Here is a 23,618-nt window from a genome sequence, read left to right on the forward strand (position 1 = left end):
CGTTTCTTGCTTAGCAAGCTAAAGCACATTCCTGCATATGACCCCTTTCAGGTGAAGAAGTCACAACAAGTTCCTGATTTTGTGCAGAATAATGATCGGATGGATTTTGACTTTTCTATTGATATACGAAACTTGTTTTATTCTCTTCCTCATGCTGAACTGCTAGCTTCGGTCAGAGGATGCATTGAAGGCTCGGGGGCTGTGGTCTTCCAGAACTCAGCTGGAATCTCGGTAGGCAGTTTTTTAAAATTGCTAGAATACTATTTGCAGGTAACTTTTATCTCTCATGACAACCAGTTTTTTCTGCAGTTTTTTCTGCATGTGTACCTCCCATTTTACGTTTTCTATTGACCACCTTCTTGCACAGACTTTTCAAGGGGGACCACTTTTTAAAGGTTTTAGATATGTTGAGGACCTTTTAATTTTTTTAAGGTCAGGGAACTCTACATCCCTTGACCATATTGTTTCACTGGTGTTAACTGCTTTTAATCAACTGGGGAAATGTTTAGTTCTTACCCATGAACTACCTGAAAGTCAGGTGCTGCGTATTTTCGGACCTTCATCTTATGTTCTACCGAGACCATATTTGCTGGCTGTACTCCCCCTGAGCCAACAAGGAGTTACTGAGCTATGACTTGGCTCTATCCAAGGTGGTAAAATGAGCTACTGCCTCGCTTTGCCTGGATTCTGCACTTCAAAAATCTTGCCCACATAACATGCAACAGAGTTTGAATGATCAGGTTTCGCGGCTTTTAACAGCAGGTTTTCCTGGCCCAGTCATTTCAGCTGTCGCTGAAACCCTCCTGCAGAAACATAAAGGCGCCCAGAAAAGACCTGAACCCCCGTCTTCAAAGCCGGCCTTCGTCTCAAAGAAGCTTTGTCTCCTGAGGTGTAAGATATGCGGTTTCTGTAATGTAATACATGTGAAGGTTGGAACAGGTTGTCGCAAAATAACCGCAGCTTCTTTCGTTGCACTATCTAGGCTTGTGCTTCTCGCAGAAGCTTTGTCTCCTGAGGTGTAAGATATGCTGTTTCTGTAATGTAATACATGTGAAGGTTGGAACAGGTTGCCGCAAAATAACCACAGCTTCCTCCATTGCACTATCTAGGCTTATGTTTCTTTGCATTGGTTTTATGCGAGACATAGCATTACCATGCATGCGAACCTTCGCTGTGTGCTAGCATCAGATTCTACACAGAAAAGCAAATGTAACTGATGTGACAAGTATGTTATCCTTCTGTTTGTAAATATCAAGACCCTGGACTGCAAGTTTAGGTGAACTTCGAATTTGTCAGTTTTGAATGTTCAGGATTTTATAATACTAGGAATAGTAAAAGTTTGATGTAGTTGAAGAAAATTTGAAGTGCTGTTTACAGACTAATCGAAATTTCATATAGTCATACATGCATAGTCATAAATTATTGATGGCACACTGGGTCATAATGTTATGAGGAGGTCCCCACAAAATGTTGTGCAGCACACTGAGGTACTTCATGACTTGAGGCTTTCAGTACGTTTATACCACACTCAGCATTGTTGTCTTCAAGAGCACCAGTAATCACATCGTGGTCAGCGGAATTGTCAGCAGAGTTGTCAGGGTCTGGGGTGCTGCGTTCTCATGCCTTGGTGGTTTGTCAGTGGGGTCTCAGGTCACTGGTGGTGGTTTCGGATCAGTTGGGTCATAGGTCGTCATGTGTTCTGGTTTCTGATGTATGGGTGGTCAGTGATGTCTGTGGTCATTAGCGGCAGTCTTGATCAGTGTGGTTGTGGTCCTGTCATGTTTCCTGGTCGAAGCTAGGGGTGGGGCGGAGGAGAGCGGCGGCATCGGGTCATACCTGGCATGCTAGGGTGGTGCGAAGCAGGCCCCTAAGCTCGGGACCAGGATAATTAAGGTTATCCCGCACCTCCACCAAATGTTACGAGGTGGTCGCCACAAACAGTTATGCAGCACAGAAAGGTATTTTGCAACGTGAGTTTTGAGAACGCACACGCATTTACCATTGTCGTCTTCAAGAGCACCGATAGTCACTTCTTTGTCAGTGGGTAATATTATCTTCCTTATTCAGCACTTTATCAACAATATCAGCAACAATACAGTGTTGAAGGGAGACGTAGGGAATAGCAGTGAGGAATGACTGATGCCAGTAACACAGGTAGAATTTGACATATCTGCTGAGCATTGTGAAATGGCCATCGGAAATTGGGGGAGACAACCTACATGCTGTGACGACGACGTACCTGTGGTTGTGAGACCTATATGTATTGCCTCCAACTGCTGCTTTTAATTGCGACTGCGTCATTGCACGCCTGTTGCTTTTAAGTGGTGACTTCATGACACCTGCTAGGCGTATGGGTGGATGAATGGATGTAAGATAGGAGCGTCGCCTTTGAAAGAGAGTAGTGGCATTTGCCACCATGCTTGACTTTTTTAAAAAAATATTTCTTTAACGGTGTTACAAATCACTCTATAAATTTGCTATTCGCTTTAAATACACTTTTAGTCCTGCACTTCTAATCTTATGTCACCTCCCTGCTTCTGAGCTACCAATCTTCCAGTCGCTTTTAGTGACTAACTCCCACCGCAGATTCATTCGCATAACCATGACCACCACCACCACCACCACCACCATCATCATCATCACTACACCCACTGCAGGGCAAAGGCCTCTCCCATGTCTCTCCAATTAACCCTCTCCTTTGCCAGCTGCATCCGCCCTTTGCCTGCAGACTTCTTAATCTCATCCGCCCACCTAACCGTCTGCCGCCCCCTGCTACGCTTACTTTCTCTTGGAATCCACTCCGTTACCCTTAAGGACCAGCGGTTATCTTGCCTTCGCATTATGCATGCCCTGCCCAAGCCCATTTCTTCCTCATGATTTCGACTACGACGTCATTTAACACACGCTTGTTTTCTCGCCCACTCTGCCCGCTTCTGGTCTCTAAACGTTACATCTATCATTTTTCTTTCCATGGCCCGCTGTGTTGTTCCTAACTTAAGCTGAACTCTTTTCGTGAGCCTCCACGTTTCTGGCCCGTAGGTGAGTACCGGTAAGATACAGCTGTTGTACACTTTTCTCTTGAGGGAAATTGGTAAACTGCCATTCATGATCTGACAGAACCTGCCATATGTGCTTCACCCCATTCTTATCCTTCAAGTTATCTCCCTCTCATGATCCGGATCAGCTGTCTCTACCTGCCCTAAGTAGTATTCCTTTACAACTTCCAGGCTCTCGCTGCCAATTGTGAACTGCTGTTCCCTTGCTAGGCTGTTGAACATTACCTTGGTTTTCTGCAAGTTAATTTTTAGACCCACTGATCTGCTCTGCCTGTCTAACTCACTGATCATGATTTGCAGTTCACCTCCTGAGTGACTCGGCTAGGCAAGGTCATCAGCGAATCGCAGATTATTTAGGTATTCTCTATTTATTCTTATTCCCAACTGTTCCCAATTCATGCCTCGGAATACCTCCTGTAAACAGGCGGTGAACAGCATTGGCGAGATAGTGTCTCCTTGCCTGACGCCCTTCCTTATTGGAATTTTGTTGGTTTGGTTTATGGGGGTTTAACGTCCCAAAGCGACTCAGGCTATGAGGGACGCCGTAGTGAAGGGTTCCGAGAATTTCGACCACCTGAGGTTCTTTAACGTGCACTGACATCGCACAGTACACGGGCCTCTACAGTTTCGCCTCCATTGAAATTCAACCACCGCGGCCGGGATCGAACCCGCGTCTTTCGGGCCAGCAGCCAAGTGCCATAACCACTCAGCCACCGTGGCGGCTAAAAAGAACACTGCTGACTTTATTGAGGACTATAGTAGCTGTGCAGTTGCTATATATATCTTCCAGTATTTTGACATAAGGCTCTTCTACCCCCTGATTACGCAATGCCTGTATGACTGCTGAGGTTTCCACTGAGTCGAATGTTTTCTCATAATCAATCAAGGCTATATATAGAGGTTGGTTATATTCTGCGCATTTCTCTATTCCCTGATTGATAGTGTGACTATGATCTATTGTGGAATATCCTTTACGAAAGCCTGCCTGATCGTTTGGTTGATTAAAGTCTAAGGTTGCTGTGACTCTATTAGCAATTACCTTAGTAAATATTTTGTTGCCAACGTATAGTAAGCTGATCGATCTGTAATTTTTCAAGTCCTTGGTGTCTCCCTTCTTATGAATTAAGATAATGTTTGCATTCTTTGAAGCTTCTGGTACAGTCGAGGTCATAAGGCATTGCGTATACAGGGTGGCTAGTTTTTCTAGCACGATGTCCCCTCCATCTTTCAACAGATCTGCTGTTACCTGATCCCCACCAGCTGCTTTTCCCCTATCCATTGCTCCTAAGGCTGTCTTTACTTCATCTTTCGTTACTGGCGGGATGACGCATTGTTGTGCACTACTGTCTCTCTCGTTAACGTTCTGATTACATTGGCTACTGTACAGGTCTGTGTAGAACTCTTTGGCTACGTTAAATATCTTATCCATATTGCTAATGACATTGCCCTGCTTGTCTCTTAGTGCATACATCTGGTTTTTACCTATGCCTAGTTTCCTCTTCACTACTTTTAGGCTGCCTCCGTTCTTTAGAGTTTGCTCGATTCTCTCCATATTAAATTTCCTTATGTCGGCTACCTTGCGCTTATTTATTAACTTCGATAGCGCTGTCAGTGCTATTTTGTCGGTAGGGTTAGACGCCCTCATGCTTTGGCGCTTCTTAATCAGAACTTTCGTCACCTCATCTTTCGTCGCATGATCATTGTTATTTCTAAACCCTAGGGTCTCGGGGATAGTGACTGTGCCTGCTTTGACATCCAGATATGGATACCATCACATTTGAGTATAAGATTTTTTCTTCAGATTTACCACATGCCGCACATGTCTCATCCTCTTGGTTATTTTTCTGTTTGTAGCTGCGCAGTCTAAGACACCCTGACCTAGCTTCTGCCTCTTGAGTTATGATTAGGGGTGTGCGAATATTCAGAATTTCGAATACGAATCGAGTATGTTTCATATTTGGTTCATGTTCGTATTCGAAAAATGATATTTGTGAATTTCCGAATATTCGAAAATTCGCGAATACTCGGCAGCGATCATATACCGCGCCGACTTTCGTAAATATGATTGTTGCAAAAGCGCAATATCTGTGCTGATGATTTGAATATAGAGTTTGAAGTTCCAGGAAAACAATATAAAGGCCCTGTTCTCTTTCTTCTCCATCGTTTATCGCGTGGACCGATCGCATTCCTATGCTGCTAGGCTTGACCTTGTGCGCAATTCCGCAAGTGGGCTTTCCCGCATACCACGCGTGCTGCGAACATGGGGGACGACCAGCTTCTAACAATTGCAACGCGAAAGCGCGTTTATTTTTTTTATCCTTCCGTAATATGTTATCTAATTAATGCCCACACCCATGGCATTCGTTCTGTCATCTTAACTCTCTGAGCGTGACCACCGCCATCTTGTTTTGGCCAACTACGCTATGCGGGAAAGCCTACTTGCGGAATTTCGCGTGAGGCTCCCGAAGGGGCGAGTTTGAGGGGTCACAACAGGGCAAGCGATCCTGTAAAAATCCCGCGTATTGCATGGTGCAGTGTAACCCATGGACCTCTTAAGCGGGCCTAACGGCAGCCGTGACAATGTTCGGAGGGCCCTTGTCACTAGGTAAAAAAAAATAACCTGGCCGCGTAGTTTTGGTTTCTGAGCCTGGCCACTCGCCCGTTGCAATGGCAACTGTCGGCGCGCGCCAGTAGCCGAATCTCAGCATCGTGCAGCTTTCAGACGCTGACTGACACGTCGCTCGTCATTTCTTTTCCTTTTTTAGAAACAGTCTCACCATTTCGACGTCAATGCGCGTTCCCATCTCGCTTATCTCGCGATGTCTTCCAGCACGCCGAAACTCTGCGCTCGTCACGGGATTACAGGTGTTTGCACGATAGAGCCGCCTCATAAGACTACAGCGTTTTCGGTATTTTTTTTTTCGGGGCCGCGGGGCATTTTATAAATCGACCTTCAAATAACCTGGTCATTTCTGTCGGTTCTTTGAACTCCGAATTAATGAGGTTTTACTAGCCATCATGTTATTTTTGTTTCCAGTCTTGTCGTGTTATGGATTTCATTTTGCCTGACCACATTACAGGTTGGATACTGTTATGCTGTTCAATTAAGTAGTATACATTTTTGCGCACATCATGCTTTTTTTATACGGTGCTCAGGCAGTCTAGTTTTGTTTATTTCAGTTGCAAAGGCCATACACTATTTAAAAAAAAATATCAGCAACTATTTTTGCTTGTTTATCTTTTCTGAATTTATTTTTTGTGCTGACCAGATATTCGATATTCGATTCGTATTCGAAAATTTCAATATTCGCACACCCCTAGTTATGATAGAACGCTTCCTTCCTGATCTGCCTTTTCCAATATTGATATAGCTCTACACTTTAATTCTTTTCCATTGAACTAATCCTGTCTTTACCTGTCGCTTTAAGCTCTTTATATCTCTCAGCATACTTACTGGTTAGTTTCCTAGCTCTTTCTGTATAAGTGTTTAAATACCTTAGCTGCCCACCTTATTGCACCACACACCCAGTGCCACCCTGCCTCGGAAAGGGGCACCGATCCCACGTGTCTAGCGCCATCACGCCCGTTTAGCGAATTTTGCGTGGAGTAGAGCGACTGCAATCAGCTCAGACTCGCTCCACGGAAGTCAAGGGAGCCATGCATCCTCCAAATTGAGAGATTAGCATAACACATCTCTCCAGTGGAATGCACCGGCTTGCTGTTCGCACGCCCTGCCCCATCGAAACCAGTCAGTGAAACGATGCTAAATCTCTCTATTGAAGCACGCGGCCATGCCGGTTATGGCGCAGGCACCTGGCAGATCTGGGCACTGCCCTTGTGTCTGTCGCCAGGAGCGTGCGCAGATTCAGGGCCATACCGGAGGAGGTGCTCTGAACAGAGACCACCTACAGCAAGAGTTCCAGAAACATTATTTGCTTGAGATGAATATTTGTACACTCCGAGTACCAAACATTCAGATCGAACATCGAATATTGTACTATTGTGTCGCGAATCGGTACCGCGTCCCCGGCTGCCGAAGGGGAACGCTATCGCGTGCAGGTTCGAACGACACAACAAAGAGATCAGGCAAAACAAAACGAAGCCGTATTTATAATTTAAATGAAAAGAGCCAATAGAAAACGAGAACAAGAAAACCACACTCGTACAACCCTACAAAATAAAGGAAAGAGTTCACCAGGTGCTGAGCATCCCAGGTGAAGTGGGGATGCCTTGCAGACAGAGCGGACGCTGGTGGATGTTGTGGGATGTCGCTGGCCTTGTGTGGAAGGGAGCCGGGGGTAGTAGGAGAGGAGAGGAACACAGGAAGATGCCGATGGACTCCCGTCAGCAGCCCGAAGAACTTGGTAACAACAGGAAAAACATAGCCGAGTTCCGTCGATGGCGTCTCGATACACCGTAGGCTTAATGCAGGCTATCCAAGTGAGCCTTTCGTCAACACGGACCCTCAGTCAATCGGCTGCCACCTCCACGCTTGAAAGGAACGCAGGAGGCCTGCGTCGGTAATCGAAGGGAGACCCACGGCAGCACGGACCCAATGTCCGGCGGCTGCCACCTCCATGCTTGAATGACACGATCTCCGCTGCGTTCTCTCCCTTCACACCTCGGTTTTCTCATGCGTCAGCTCTCCACTCCTCATGCTCACCGCGCTGTTTGTCGCCGTCGCCTCGCACACACCATTTGCACGTGCACAAGCACAACGCTGGTCTGGCACATGCAGCGCTCTGCTGCCTGATGCACCGTGTTCAAAAATCCCCCGATGATTTCGTGTGCACATCATATATCCCCACCCTTTGGAAAAGTTTTTTTCACCCAGAAAAAACTGCCGTTGATGCACACAACACTTATGTTTATGTGGTAAAGGGACAAGTTAGACGCTGCCGCAGTCACCGAAGGCACTTTACATAGTGACACATGGAGGCACATGGAAACGCATACAGAGGGAACATGGGTCAAACATTATGCAGTTGGCAAAAGGGAAAATAAAACCACGGGGCACAAACTTTAAACACGTCTGTACCATAAAGGTGGATATGCACACAGTGAACAGCCCATAACCATAGTGACCAACCTATCTCCACTGCGCTGTCTCCCTTCACACCATGGTTTTTTGACGCGTCAGCTCTCCACTCCTCATGCTCGCAGCGCTCTTCGTCGTTGTCGCTTCGCACACACCATTCGCACGTGCAGACGCGTAATGCTGGGCTGGCACGCGCAGCGCTCCATTGTCCGACGCACCACTCTCGACGCACCACGTTCAAAAATTCCCCCATGGTTTTGTGTGCACATCACATATTCAAGCGAATATTCGGAATTATCGAATATTCGCACATGCCTACAAAGAATGCATTTCTAATTCCGCTGCAAAATGCATACAATACATAGGGCAAAATACATTTACGCAGATAACAATCTGCGTAAGAAGACAAATCTCCTTGTCGAATTGTTGGCAAGCCCCCCGAGGCTTTCCCCTTCCTTGTTCACTTTAGATCATCAAGAACCATCTGCCCAACCTCTCTCTACCATGGACTACACGCAACAAGAACAGATTAAAAATTCACGTGCACATGCAGCTAATTGAAAAGGAATTGATAGCTGAATAATTATGCATTTATAACAGCCAATTAGATTAGTCCAAAGACAAACGCAAACTATTTGGTACTTGGGGAATCCTTAATTAAAGCATCAATTGGCGTCAAAACGTACAGAGTAAGGTCTCCAGTTGTGTTGCTTCTGAAGCCCTGCCCGCCATATCACACACGCTCAGAAAGAAAAAAACCCAACTGGGGAGTTTTGTGTTTGTTCTCCTTATTGCCATTGCTTGCACTACATATGACCCTGAAAAAGGAAGCATGGGCCTTGTCATAGGTCTTTTTAAAAGCAAGCCGAGGTTAAAGCATGGAGAGTGACCCTGTTCTGGGAGCAGTGATTGTTCCTGTTGCACCTGATGGGCTTTGTTCTTTTGTGCAGTGGTCGACACAAAAGTTGTTGAAGTCTGAGCCCGTGGTTTTGAAAGATGGGTTCGAAGACTGGCTCATACGCTTTCCCACGCACACCACCAATGCTCACGCCAGGGTCCCAGAATCGGTGCCCCCCGACATCTTGGTCAGTAACTACTCCGACACCACTGGTACGTACCTCTCGAGTGTTCATTAAGTGAGCATTACGAAGACCACGGGACAGGTCCTTATTTGTCATGAACGGCATCCAACTAGCCCAACTTTCCATTCTCTCGAGTGTTTGCCATTGTTTCAGGCTGCCTGAGTTCTTCGCTTGCGCAGTTTTAACATCAGCCTGACGATGGCCTCTGCAGAATGAAGGCCTCTCTCATATCTCATGCACTTACCACCACTGTGGCAGGACAAGGAGTCGACCCTGCCACCTGGGAATCCACTCTGTTGCCATCGGTTATCTTGCCTTTGCATTGCATACCCATTTCCTCTTCCTGACTTCCGCGCGGGTATGATTCCTTTTAGTGTGTTCCCCAACCCACTCTGTTGCTCCACAATCTCTGTCGCTGTTTCAACTTGTGTGTTCTGCTTGCATGCATACATGCGTTGCTTACGCTCTGTACCATTTTACAAATGCATTCTAGTTAAATGCGTGCACTTTTTAATGCCCGAATTGTTCACTAATTTTCTTGCGTCTGCCGTCACATCAAGTTTTTCGTTCCACTTTTCGTGGACGGGCTTCACTAATAGACTGTGGTGCAGTACTGGTATTGTACAGATGGGAGCAATATGTGAGGGAACAGTTGCAAATTTTCTAGTTATTTGTGCACTAAATTTGAAAATGACTTGTGGATATTATGTGCCAAGTGTAGAAGTAGTTAGAATGCTCAAACTTTGTTCCTTTTCTTATTGTCCACGACTGTAGAGCACATTCTTGTGTGTGACAGAAATGATGTGTAGCTGGCTGCTGTTGCACTCCTCAGAGTCATGTCCTGATGTCTTTTTTCAGCAGTGCATTAAGGAAACAGCTTCCGTCTGCTTTGGTGCATCCAGATTGGACGTAACACCTTTAAGATGTTTGCTTGTTTGTAGAAGAAGAAAAATAACGACGCACAGTCAAACCTCCATTTGAGGGTTAAATTAGTCTATTGCAGATTTTTACTAAATGACTACAGCTGGAGTAATAAAAAGTTGAAAAAGATTAGGTAGAGTATCTTGGTGCCATTGTGTGCACTGACAACTGCATAAACAGTCAGTAGTATTTCAGAGTACGGTAGTCGTTGTGACAGCCTGCACACACAAAACATGCATGTCCGCTCTCCACTTGGGGCGCACTGCATGAAACCTTTGTTGCGTGTGGCTGCCTTGGGCAGAGGTCTGGAAACTCAGCAGACCACGAGAGCGAGCGTCGGTATTGCTTAAGGCATTGCTTAAGGACAGTGCAATGAGGACTTTCGCCCGCCTCTGCAGGAAGGTCCCACTATAGGTGAAAGTTAGCTTTCACGCGCCTCTGTTGCGATCAGCCGAAGAAACTACGAAAGCACATCACCGCTAACTGCGCGACACTATGGAGATGAAAATCAGTTCTTTCTCCGGAAGAAGGTGGCATGAGCAATTTCCTAGGAGGTGGCAGCACCTCCCAGTGAGCATGTGCTGTCAGTATTCGGAGCCTGTGCGCAGCGTGGCAGTATGCCCTGGCCAAAAAGAGCTCAAATATAACGGTTGATGCCTGCAGTATGTCATGAAGATTTATTTACCTCTGAGGTGGCCTCACAGCTACTAATGCAGTCTTGAAGGCACTGCTCTATTAGGCCCTGTGTTTGGGTGAACAGGTGAAGCATGTCTACTGCGCACAGTTTCTCCAGCGATGGGGCTCACCTTCCTTGTTTCTTGCATTGGATGACATGTCACCAGTGATAGCGGCAACAGTATTGGACAATGCTCGAGGAATCACGAAGCATTCCCACTGCAAAACTGAGGCATTACCGGCGAACAGCTTTTCCACGACATGCTGGGGAGTAACGTCTCTTCGGGAGACATGAAAATCGGCCAGTCCATCATAACAGCAGTGACACAATGGGATGCAGTGGTTCCTGCTGTCTGCCAGCAACGCAGCAGTGACGGCTCATGGGCAATGTTTACTGCGGAGAAGCCAAGTCATGTGCCAGTGAAAAGCTATGGCACCGTGCATATCTGTACAGCTTGGGTTGTGACCGCTCGGGCAGATGCAAGCGAACAGGTGCCCTACACTGGTGCTCTCAGAGGCAGGAGTGCTCTCTCTCTGGGCTTGTGTCAGCAGCATGCTGCACCATTTTCTGCATGTCATGGCTGCTTTACGAGAAGCCCCTTCAGCCTCATATAGGCATGCATTAACCGAGAAGTTCATAGTAAGCCGCTACATAAAGGCAGGAGTCTGAGATTTGTGTGTGTGGGGGTTTGCTTTTATGGGGAATTTGCTTTACTAGTTAAGTGCCCTTCGATTGCTTCGTAGAGCGTTTTATGGGCTTTCTCCGTGAGGCCGCACTACTGAGTATGAGTTCCGTACAAACTTTACGCGCATAATTTGCACTTCCTGCTGCATCAACATACCAGCATGCATGTGGGTGTGTGCAGGGCACGAAGGTCAGTAATTGGTTTGTAAATTGGTTCCGGTGAAGAAAAATTGCCGGTGGTTTAGCTCTGGTTAAACCTGGAGTGACGCGATAGCTACAGCTGGCCGAGTGGAACTTTGTCACCTGACCAACCACGTGACGAACCACGGGATCAGCCACGGCGCCGCGCTGCCGGCAGCTGCTCCGCGCCATGTGACCAACCATGTGACACTGTGGCGGTGCAGCCACAGGGTGGCACGCCGTCACGCTGCAGGCTCGAAATGCTACTGTAATGTAGCTATCGTTACAAAATTGTTTGCGCCCCATTTACCCGGCCGTCGCTTTCTCTTATAAGCAACTGTGAGAGCAAATTTCCGGTAACCTCAGAACATGAAACTATTGAACCGTTGGCTGTTCTGTGTCGCCTTGTATCTCTGTTTTCCTCTGGCTTTGCGATTATGTCATTGCACATTCATTGCTTTGAGCTGGGCTCGTGCTGTCATGCCATCACAAAGGGAACAACATAACTTGGTTCTGAGGTGGGCGTGTGGTTGTATACATTGCACATTATGACCTTTGTAGAGTTTTTTAGGACATGTTCGTGAAATCTGCATAATTTGCTCACCCCCGTTTTGAAGCCTTAATCTTAGAAAGAAAAGTGCTCAAATCGCACAGTACTGTTTGTGGGGCGTCCAGATGCTAGTCTTAATTGCATCACAGCTGCTGCTTTTTAGTGGTGGCTGGGCGCACCCCACGCAGAAAATGGGTTGATTAGGAAATTGTGGCAGTCCCGCAGTTGGCTTCATGCACGCAGCAGTGAAAGCCTACACTGAACATTTACTTGAAACGAACACTAAGCACCAACTATTCAGATCAAATAGAATACTTTACTAAATCCACTTATAACGATACTAGGTATAATGCCATCTGGCTATAACGATCAAGTTCTTTAGATTTATCCATTCTCCCATTAAAATAACGGATGCAGCGATAGAATTCCCGCTATCCGGAAGGTTGTTTACGACCAAATTTTGTCTAAAAGTTTGATAAAAAATAAACTACTTTCAATCGAATGACATAAAAACTGCCCAAACAGACCACTGTGGTTAAATCCGTGGGGGAGCATTGGCTACGACCTTGGGAATCAAGTGCTATCGTCCTCGCAATTACTGGAGGGAGGAGCTTGCTTGGTGGCCGCTGCGCAATGCTGTCTCACACAAATGTAGTTTCCTCCCGTTTGTGCGTTCCTGAGCTGGGTAAAAAGATATCTGAACCCCATCCCCCACTTTCATCGTTGAGAACTTACTTTTCTTTTTTTTTTTGAAGCGCTAGCTTTTCTTGGCAGGTTCCCCTGTTTCCTGCTGTCCACAGCGCAGACCTTGGTAGCGCGCCAAGATGCTGTGCGCTTCTGATGGGAGCTCCAAAGGGTGGTGGGGGTGGCTCGCTTGGTGAAGTTGGCAGAGTGCCAAGATGCTGTGCCCCGCAGGGGGGCGCCTGCAGTTTGCAGGCGTCGCGACGGTGAGTGGCGACACCGCGGGTTCCCGAGCATCCGCAGGGACATCTCCGCAAGGGGATGATGGTGAACTGTGCATCACCACGGACCCGAGCACCCGCGCCTCGCCGTGCGTGGCATCGCCGTGTCCGGGGAAAAGGGGATCCTGGTGGTTGAGCCGATGCCGAGCGTTTGGACCTTTAAGGCCCCTCGGCGGAAGCAACACACCACTTTGGCCCCAGCTTCACGTAGACGGCACCTCCGGCCTGACCCGACCGGGGGAAATCGGCAGTCGCCTTTTCCTATCCTCCACTCTGTCTTTCACTTTCCTATTTCTTTCTCACAACTCTCCTATCTCCTACTCACTTCTTAGTTTTTTTCACTTCTCATAGGCGGCCAGGGTTAACCATGTGTGGCCAACCACCCTGAGTTGTGTCGGATTTGGTTATAGTTGAGGTGTACAGCTGGCGTGGGCAGGACTTGCTTTCAAGTTCCTGTCCCGTCCCCTTGTTGGACTCCATGGTGGGTGGCTGGCACCATGACTGAAAAACTTCATTTTTTATGGCTCCCCCCCTTTCAAAACCCGATCGCTCTCTCAAGAGAGGGCGGAACGAAGCAGCAGACTTTTTTTCAAAAAAGAAACCGACATTGACATTCACCAAGTTCTATGTAATCCACAGCGAAAGTAATGAAAAACAAGCAAGAATAATTTCTCCGTTCCTTGTGTCTAAATGCCTAACAGATACCCTGGGCCCTGGCTACAAGGTGTCTAAAATGGCCAGCGGAGACTTATTGTTAGAACTCCTTGACAACACCCAGAACTCGAAAATCGCAAACATTGCATCCATCGGAGAAACCCCAGTTTCCATAACAGCGCACCGATCCCTAAACTCAGTCCGTGGAGTCATCTCTGAAAACGACTTCATACACCTAACCGAGAAAGAATTGCTGGAAGGCCTGTCTGACCAAAATGTCACAGATGTGTACAGAATCAAAATCCGGAAAGACAATAAAGAAATAGAGACAAAACACTTGGTCCTAACGTTCAATACAAGTACATTACCAGAAACCATCGATGTAGGATATTTAAAAGTAAACGTCAAGCACTATATTCCAAACCCACGAAGATGCTTCAACTGTCAAAGGTTTGGCCACGGTTCACAGAGCTGCCGCGGCCGCAAAACGTGCGCAAAATGTGCTTCCAAGGATCACATTTCTGAGGAATGTGACGCAGCCCTGCGCTGCGCAAACTGCGAAGGAGAACATGCTGCATACTCCAGGGCCTGTCCGTCCTGGAAGAAGGAAAAAGAGATTATCACTATAAAAACCAAGGAAAACATTTCATTTAGAGAAGCAAGAAGGCGATTTGCCGTTACCAACCAGTTCTCCTTCACAGCAAAATCCAGCTTTGCTGATGTGGTGCGCAGGGGCGGTGCACCACACAGCACCCCGGTCGCTGCCGAGGCCACTTCCATCGAGCCAATGGCAGGACCATTCACGCCCCAGGCAGGGTCAGCGAAAGCTGCCCTGCCAGTGTCAAAGCAGGGAGCGCCGGTCCATGCGTCGGCATCCCGCAGGACTTCCCCCTACCGGGGGAGGACTGAAACCCACAAACCCGCGGCTTCCCCGCGGTCCTCCAGCGCCTCGCGTGAGGCGATGGATATAACTGCCACTCCGCCTCCACTACAGAGGCGGAACAGCTCTCTTGAGCGGAAAAAAGACAGGCCCCTAATAACGGGCCCACTACTTAAGTAAATCCCCTTTCATTTCCTCTCAAAAACATAAACATGGCTTTTTTAATCCATTGGAATTGTAGAGGACTTATGCAGAATTACAGCGACATAACACATATTTTAGGGTCAATGTTACCCACAGCTTTATGTCTTCAGGAGACCAATCTTGGTCCACAACATGTACATATCCTGAAACATTATAAAACTTTTAGACGCGATCGAGAGCAGGCTAATCGGCTATCGGGAGGCGTCGCGATAGTCGTTCAAAGCGGTGTCCCTGCTCAAGAAATTAAACTCAAAACAAAACTTGAGGCGGTTGCAGTCAGTATCGTAAGCTACAAAACACTAACAATCTGTTCCGTATACATTCCTCCACATTTTACGTTAACACTCCATGATCTACAGCAACTGATCAGAGAACTTCCGGAGCCATATCTGTTACTTGGGGATTTTAATGCTCACTCCTCCCTGTGGGGAAGCGAACGCTGTGACGCTAGAGGTCAAATGATCGAAGATTTTATCCTGACGAATAATGTATGTCTTTTAAATACGAAAAAGGCCACATACTGTTCCCCAACGTCTGGGAAAATGAGCAGTTTAGACCTCTCTTTTTGTTCACCTTCTGTTTTTAGTGATTTTAAGTGGGACGTTTTAGACAACCCGTTTGGGAGTGATCACCTACCAGTTTTTATAAGCCTATCATCCTCACCTGCAGTCATCCCGACCAAACCACGGCGATGGAAGCTACATCTAGCTGATTGGGCGTTGTTTACAGAAAAGGCCAGATTAGAGGACATTTACTCAGAAGCACTTAGCATAGATGAAATCAATGAAATTCTCACAAAGTGTATCATCGATGCTGCACGGCTAGCTATTCCCCAGTCCACAGGCGTGGTGCGCCAGAACCACAAGGTATGGTGGACGCGAGAATGTTGGGAAGCCAAAAAACAACAAAATAAGGCCTGGGGTGTATTTCGTAGGTATCCTACTCACGAAAATCTAATAACTTTCAAAAAGGCAAAAGCTAAAGCCCGATATATACGGCGGAACGCGGAAAAAATGTCTTGGCAAAATTATGTGTCTTCCATAAACAGCTCGGTAACATCGAAAAAACTGTGGGAACAGGTCAGAAAAGTAAATGGCAGCTATTCCCCATTCACCCTTCCTCTGCTGACGGATCCTGGTGTTCAGACAAGTATTAAAGAACAAGCAGACATTTTGGGGCAACATTTTTTTATAGTTTCTAGTTCTTCCCACTATACAAAGTCATTCTTAAAATACAAAAACACAACCGAAAAACAAAGACTCCCTACGGCAGGCAGCACAAACGAGCCTTACAATAATTTGATTACATTTCAAGAAATACAGAGAGTACTGTCTATAGGTAAACAAACTGCACCAGGCCCCGACGAAATTCATTATGAAATGCTGTCCCATCTATCTGAGCAATCTGTAGAAGTTCTGTTAAAATTTTTTAACAAAATATGGGTCGTAGGGAAAATACCAGCTGCTTGGAAAAAAGCCATTATTGTTCCATTTCTAAAACCAGGAAAGCCACCAACCTCCCCTAACAGTTACAGGCCTATAACCCTTACAAGCTGTCTTGCCAAATCTTTTGAGAGTGTTATAAATATTAGATTAATGTTTATTCTAGAATCCCGAGAGCTTCTTGATGTCCACCAATGTGGTTTTAAAAAAACGTGTTCCACAGTCGACCATTTAATCCGCCTGGAAAACACAATCCGAGAGGCCTTTATACACAGACAACACTGCCTTTCAGTTTTTTTCGATATGGAGAAGGCATATGACACGACCTGGAGGTTCGGGATTCTTCGCGACCTGGCAGAGCTTGGTATCCGCGGGAGGATGCTGAAATATTTGAGCGACTTTTTATCCAACCGTTCTTTCCAAGTTCGTCTCGGCGCAACCCTCTCAAATAATTTTACTCAGGAAAACGGCGTTCCTCAGGGATGCATTTTAAGTACTACATTATTCATAGTAAAAATGAATTCTTTAACCAGTATAATTCCACAGTCCATTATGTACTCGGTCTATGTTGATGACCTTCAAATTGCGTGCACATCTTCTAGCCTGGCAACTTGTGAGAGACAACTACAACTCACAATAAACAAATTAGCACTTTGGGCAGACAGAAATGGATTTAGGTTTTCTCCACAGAAAACTGTTGCGGTTCTTTTCTCGCTGCAGAGAGGACTGCAGATTAATCCCACCCTCCACTTGAACGACACCACACTTCCAGTAAAACAAGAACACAAATTTTTAGGCTTAACTTTTGACAAAAAGCTAACGTTTCTACCACATATAAACACCCTAAAAAAGAAAGCCACCCAATCCCTGAATATACTTAAAGTACTCTCACGGAAGCGTTGGGGATCCGATAGGAGGTGCCTATTGCACATCTATCGCTCTCTAGTACGCTCTTCGTTAGACTATGGATCCATAGTGTATGGGTCTGCGAGGCCATCATACCTTAAAAAGCTAGATCCAGTACAAAACCTCGGGTTGCGCCTTTCAACGGGTGCTTACAGAACATCACCCATAAATAGCCTTCACGTAGAAGCAAATGAACCGACCCTCACCAACAGGAGAACAATGCTTACCTGTGCATACGTACTGAAAATAAGGTCGCTACCGAAACATCTTTGTTACACCATAGTTACAAAATGCCCATCCAGAACACTGTTCACCAACAAACCTCAAGCTGTAAAACCATTGCTCCTCCGCTTTGAAGAAATATGCCAAGAAATAAACATACTAGATGCACTTCCTGATGTTGCCCACAGACCCGATAGGTTGCCACCTTGGTACTTGTTTCCTGGTGTATGCGATTTCGCACTGACACACATTCAAAAAAGACATACCCCACTGGAATATATACAGCAAGAGTTTCTTGGAGTAAGTGAAAAATACAAGAATTGCACAGATTTCTACACAGATGGCTCTAAGACAGCACTCTATGTAGGGAGCGCGATAGTGCAAGGGAAATGGGAAAAAGTAGTCAGGCTGCCTCAGTGCGCTTCAATCTTTACAGCAGAATGCTACGCCATTGCTCTAGCTGTAGAACAAATATTGAAGAAAAACATACAGAACAGTGTTATCTACAGTGATTCTCTCAGCGTAATTACAGCAATAAACCCCAGAAATGCAACTGAACCCTTAATAGGAAACATAATACATAATGTAATACGAGCTTATTCACAAGGACACACAATAAAGTTTTGCTGGGTTCCCAGTCACGTGGGCATCAGCGGAAATGAGAGGGCTGATGCAAGCGCCGCACTTGCCCTTAACGCAAAAATAAAACCAGTTAACATACCGCATAAGGACTGCATCAAGTCAGTCCAGAATAAATTGAGAGAAAAATGGCAGGCCTCTTGGGACAACGAGGTTAACAACAAGCTGCACTTTGTAAAACCTGTCCTGGGTGAATGGAAGACCTGTAGGCACCAGGAACGATTTATTGAAGTAATTTTATGTCGTCTCCGCATTGGACATACACACATTACACATAATTTCATACTAACGAAACAAGACAAACCTCATTGTGAAAGATGTGGAGACGAACTAACAATAAACCATATTTTATTCTCGTGTGCAAAACTCGAAAAACTAAGAAATAAGCACTTTATGAAGTTTTATAATGAATACATTCCTTTACACCCAGCGCTGCTTTTAGGCGAAAATGCCATTGTGAACATATCTTCCGTTTTTAGCTTTTTAAAAGAAGCAGATGTTCTTCAGGAACTGTAAACTTTGATCTACAGCTTTGCTTTAAAATGTGATGCATTTCAGCCATTTTCTCATTCCATGAGAAGAGGGCTGAGGTGGTTATTTGAATGGTTGGGAGCCTCAGGATCCTTGCCCAGCCAAGGATGGCTACTGAGGTTATCTGACCTTTTTGAAAGCGTTTATTTTTAGCCATTTTTAAAAATTCTTCTTTCTCTTATTACTACCAGAACGAAATAGCAATTTAAGTCATCTACACAACCATGTTTCCTCCCACCTACAGAAAAATGTTCATATACCTTGAGCCTGGCGCATGATAGCCTTAGCTGCTTATGCGCCATTAAACCCAACACAACACAACACAACACACAAGATGCTGTGCTCCCTTGACAGGAGTGCTGGTTGTTACGTGCATGGGGGAATATGTGGGTTTGTTCTTTTTGCTTTTTTTTTTGCCAGTCCAGATATAGCGATAATATGGGATTTTCCAGTTTTCTCAGTGTCATGGTTTGCATTATTCGACAATGTTTGAACTCGTCCAATAGTTTTTGCTGTCCGACTTTCTTGGTGGTCTTCATGCACTGACACTTTTTTATCAGACTCTCGACCCATCCAAGCACAGCCCTGTGGCAACGAACGAAAGCTGGGAAGTTCTCACTATTTATTACAAATTCCTACATCACCCGTTGGGCATTATCATAGGGGGGTTACTTGCAAACAAAAAGTTATAAAGAAGAGCATGAACAAAAGCAACAATTCAGTTATAAAACGAAGGTACAGACAGCTATTAACTTAAAGCGGGAGAAAACACATTGAACAAGAAGCAAGGTATCCAAATACAAAAGCCATTACACAATTCAAAGAGCACAACACTTTAAGCATGAAATAAATCAGGTTGATGTGATGCTTTCTATGGCAGATGAAAAATTGGATGCAGACACTATCTCATTTGGGAGCAAATTTTATTGTTCAATTGTTTGTGAAATGAATGAAAACTTAAATACATTTATGCGACTTTGATATGGCCCGGTTTTCTTGCTGTTGTCTCGTCTCTTGGACTGATAATGAGGTTTTTTAAATATATGCTTTTGTCGATTCGTCTGTGATCACTGTTAACACTATGTAAAAACGTTAATCTGAACACCTTTCTGCGTGCTTGCACCCTAGACTTTCTTTGATCTGCAAACCTCCAATACCATTGTTATGGACGTGTGTGACGAATTCTGAACGCGCTCTAGCTTGTCTTCCACAAATTTGTGAACGGGTCCCACGCTGCGCACGCGCATTCTAACACAGGCCTAATATTAGTAAAGTACAAAGTTTCCTTCGGAACTGTAGGGGCTGACTTGAAGTTTCTCAGGATGTAAATGGCGACAGGCTTTACCACCTATCAAGTCGATGGGGTATATCCACTCCAATGTCGCTATGAATGTGACGCCTAGGTATTTGACCTCGTCAGCACGGTGCACTGGAACATTGTTTAATTTGTATGAAGTAGAGACCTTTTACATTTTTTTCGTGAATTGTATGTGATGACATTTTGCTGTGTTCAAATCCATCTTCCATTTGACACACCGAGAGCAAATTTTCTCAAGATCGAGCTGTAGCATGCTCATATCTCCGGAACATGACACAGGGTGATAAACAACACAGTCATCCGCATACAATCTCACAGTCGAAGCAATACCTTCAGTTAAATCGTTGATATAAATGAGGAACAGGAGTGGCCCAAGGACCGATCCTCGCAGTACGCCTGACAAAACATGAAACGCTCGTGACGTTGCCCCATTCAGAGCCACTTTTTCATATTGTGGACCATTGCAAAACGGACCTAGGAAAGAGAAGATGACACGGACCACTTTTTGCTGACATTCGTTTGAATAATCTTTAAGCCAACCTTAAAGTTAATCAGCAAGACCAAGAAATTATATAGTTTGTACAAAAGTAAATTATGTGGGACTGCATCAAAAGCCTTTCAGAAATCAATGAACACGTATCTATTTGGGTAGCAACATGGCATAGTGGGCGAGTTGGTATTGCATCTTAAGGAACGAAACAGCGCAACTAAAACGAAGGACCAAAAAAGGAGATACACGGACAAGCACTTTTCCGTGCATCTCCTTTTCTGGTTCTTCGTTTTAGTTGCGCTGTTTCGTTCCTCTTTGGGTACTATTGTTGAAGGAGCGTGCAACATCATGAATGAATTAGTTAAGTTGGGTGGTACAGGGTAACCCTGAGCGGAATCCATGCTGAGTCGGAATGGAAAAATCATTGTCATGAAGATGCTTAATTAGACAAGAATAAATGGCATGTCTCAGTATTTTACAACAGACAGATATCAACAAAACCGGTCTATAATTGCTTACCAGGTCAAGGTGGCGTTTCTTAAAAATGGGAGTTACACTCGTGGTTTTTAAGTAATTCTTGAGAATTCAATGATTTGGTAAATCATTCAACCAAAACAGGTGCAATGCTGTGGGAACAAGTGCTTCAAGGCGTGATTCGATATCCCATCTGGACCGTGAGCAGAATGAGGATTAAGGTTGGACAAGAGCTACAGCTTCATTTAAAACGATGTCGTGCATTTGAGGTAAAATTTCTCTCACTCGAGAGAAATTTCATCAGGCCCAGCTGCAGCTTCGTGCTTTATTTTCTGCAGCTGTGCTCATTACTCTAGCTGTTAGATGGACATGGACATGATATTTATGCTTGCATGACTTCTGCTTTCAATTGAGACATTAGTATATATGGATCGACCCGTGATATTGGCCTGCGAGCGCTAAATAATTTATCATTGAATTTTTTTTTAGATACTGTTTCGGTTTCATCAAACAACAAATGGATGTGATGTGTGGTTGGTCTTTAGGTCAAGTAAGGCATGAAAAAAAAGGCAATATAACTGCTGGTACATTGTTTGTTGCCATTCCAGGTCTTGAAGCAGGCTGATTGAACTATTGTAATGAATTACTAGTATGTATCAGCGTTTATATTGTAGTTTTTTTGGTGCCTAACATGACCAAAGGCCAGCTGCATGTCACAGCCATCGGTCGGCTGATGAAAGCAGAACCGAAACAGTACAAGAGAAGAAATTTCATTGTAAACTATTGAGTGGTCACAGGTGAACACCATGTGGTGATCCATGTATTCTAATGCCTAACTCGTCATTTGAGAGAGGAAAACATGGTACTAAAATGAGGTGTCTATAGTCATTTGTATCTCCATATTGCAGTCGCATTGCGGAATGCAGACGTCATTGCAGTGGTTTGTGCAAGAGCTTGGGTGGTTCAAGGAAGCTAATTGGGAAAAGTAAATGGGCATGTGACGCAAAGGCAAAATAACCAGTGGCTGTTAATGGAGTGGATTCCAAGAGTCAGATGGGCAGATGAGATTAAGAATTCTGCAGGGATAGGGCGACCACAGCTGGCACAGGACAGGGTTAACTGAAGGAATATGGGAGAGAGGCCTTTGCCCTGCAGTGGGCGCAGTCGGGCTGAAGGTGATTCATTTCATGATTTCATTTGAGTGAATTTAAGCTCTACTGAACTTGGTGCTCATTTCAAGAATGAAAAAATGGTGTTAGAAACGGTATTAATTTGATGACATTCTAGGTTGAAGACAATGTGTGACTGTCCAAACTACTGTGGATGTTTTTTTTTCTAGGGGATGATTGTTAGCATGATTTAGTCATCACTTTAAACAGAAATGCTTGCTGTGTTCACCAGATCTCAGTAACCTTAGTCTCCTTCAGCCTATGTTGCATGCTGGGAAGTGGGGGGCCGGTGCAGGCTGCCTTTGTAGCAGGTGCCTGTCTGCCCTGCAGATGGCATCTACTTCCCTGACCCAGACAACCTGTTTGCGGAGGCAGCCCAGCAAGTGAAGCCCATGCCTGCGGTGGACCGCAGCAAGAAGCCGAGCCTATCAAATGGGCCCGTGGCACCCAGGGTGGCCAGTGGCCCTGCGGAGTCTCTGGGAGGAGTCAGGAGCAACACAGAGGTGCTGCAGGTAGGGCACTTTCCGAGGGAAGACAACACCTGCTAATTTTTCTGTACTGTAGAAATCAGTCGTACGACTCTTATCCACTGGAGAGATTTAATGCTGAGGAATTTTGATTTCAAAGTGGGCATATTTATTGATGGCTCATCGACACGAAAACATGGCATCACCCAAAAGATGGTGGCATTATAAAACTCGTAGTTGGTCGAAATGGTGTGACATCATCAATGACGGAAAAATAGGAAATGTTAACCAGTAGTAGTCAGCACTAGTACTTACAGTTGCACACACTATAAAGGCGTAAAATAGAATTGCAATGCTTTAACCTTTTTTTTTTCCATCTCAGTCCCTGTTTAAGCCTCTCGGATCCACGCCTTTTTGCAGCTTGCTTGCTGGCATTTCATTCATTTCATTCGTTGTTTCTTTGCAGAATTTATTTCAAAATACAAGAGTTGCTGGACCCATAGCCATTGGCTAGTAAAGGGTCTCTCAGATTCTGCGTAAATTCGTTCAATTTTTAATTCGTATAATGCATTGAACGGCAACACATGGACAGATTTATACAGGGATCTACTGGATTGACCGCGACTTGCAAATATAATAATTCGTAATGCATGTTTTTGCAGACGGATTACAGGTTTGAGATAAGTTACGAAAGTTGCACCCCAAGACTCAGTGCAGTGAGAGAGGTGACTATGAAAGAAGGAAAAGTAAAGAATGCGTATAATGGGATATGCGAAACATTCACGAGCTTTAAGTAGAACATAGCATGCGTATGCGAGCTTCGAGCAAAGGTTTTTAAAGTGTGTTTTCCAGTGCATGTCTGATTCAAATAAAATGCCTAAATGTTTGTAAGAGCCAACTTGTTCTATTTTTGGCCGCGTAATGATATGTGCAGTTCCTCAGTATTTATTTCCTTTTTTCTGGAATGAAAAACTGTATACTTAGTCTTACTGAGATTAAGGGTTATTGTGCCGTAGTGGATGGCTCCGGAAGAATTTCGACCACCACAGCACATGGGCGCCTTAGCGTTTTTC

General features: G+C 45.1%; 1 protein-coding gene across 7 annotated transcripts in view; it reads left to right on the forward strand.

Annotated features, from left to right (window-relative positions):
- Positions 1-23,618, forward strand: part of LOC144094162 (ubiquitin carboxyl-terminal hydrolase 8-like) — a 402,680-nt gene that overhangs the window by 195,672 nt on the left and 183,390 nt on the right. For all 7 annotated transcript variants that reach the window (XM_077628075.1, XM_077628078.1, XM_077628079.1 and 4 more), the window contains exons 8-9: positions 9,045-9,204; positions 22,409-22,590. In XM_077628075.1, coding sequence (XP_077484201.1) covers positions 9,045-9,204; positions 22,409-22,590 — 342 coding nt within the window. The remainder of the gene's footprint in view (positions 1-9,044; positions 9,205-22,408; positions 22,591-23,618) is intronic.

This window comes from Amblyomma americanum, chromosome 6 (assembly GCF_052857255.1).
Source record: "Amblyomma americanum isolate KBUSLIRL-KWMA chromosome 6, ASM5285725v1, whole genome shotgun sequence".
Classification (NCBI taxonomy): domain Eukaryota; kingdom Metazoa; phylum Arthropoda; class Arachnida; order Ixodida; family Ixodidae; genus Amblyomma; species Amblyomma americanum.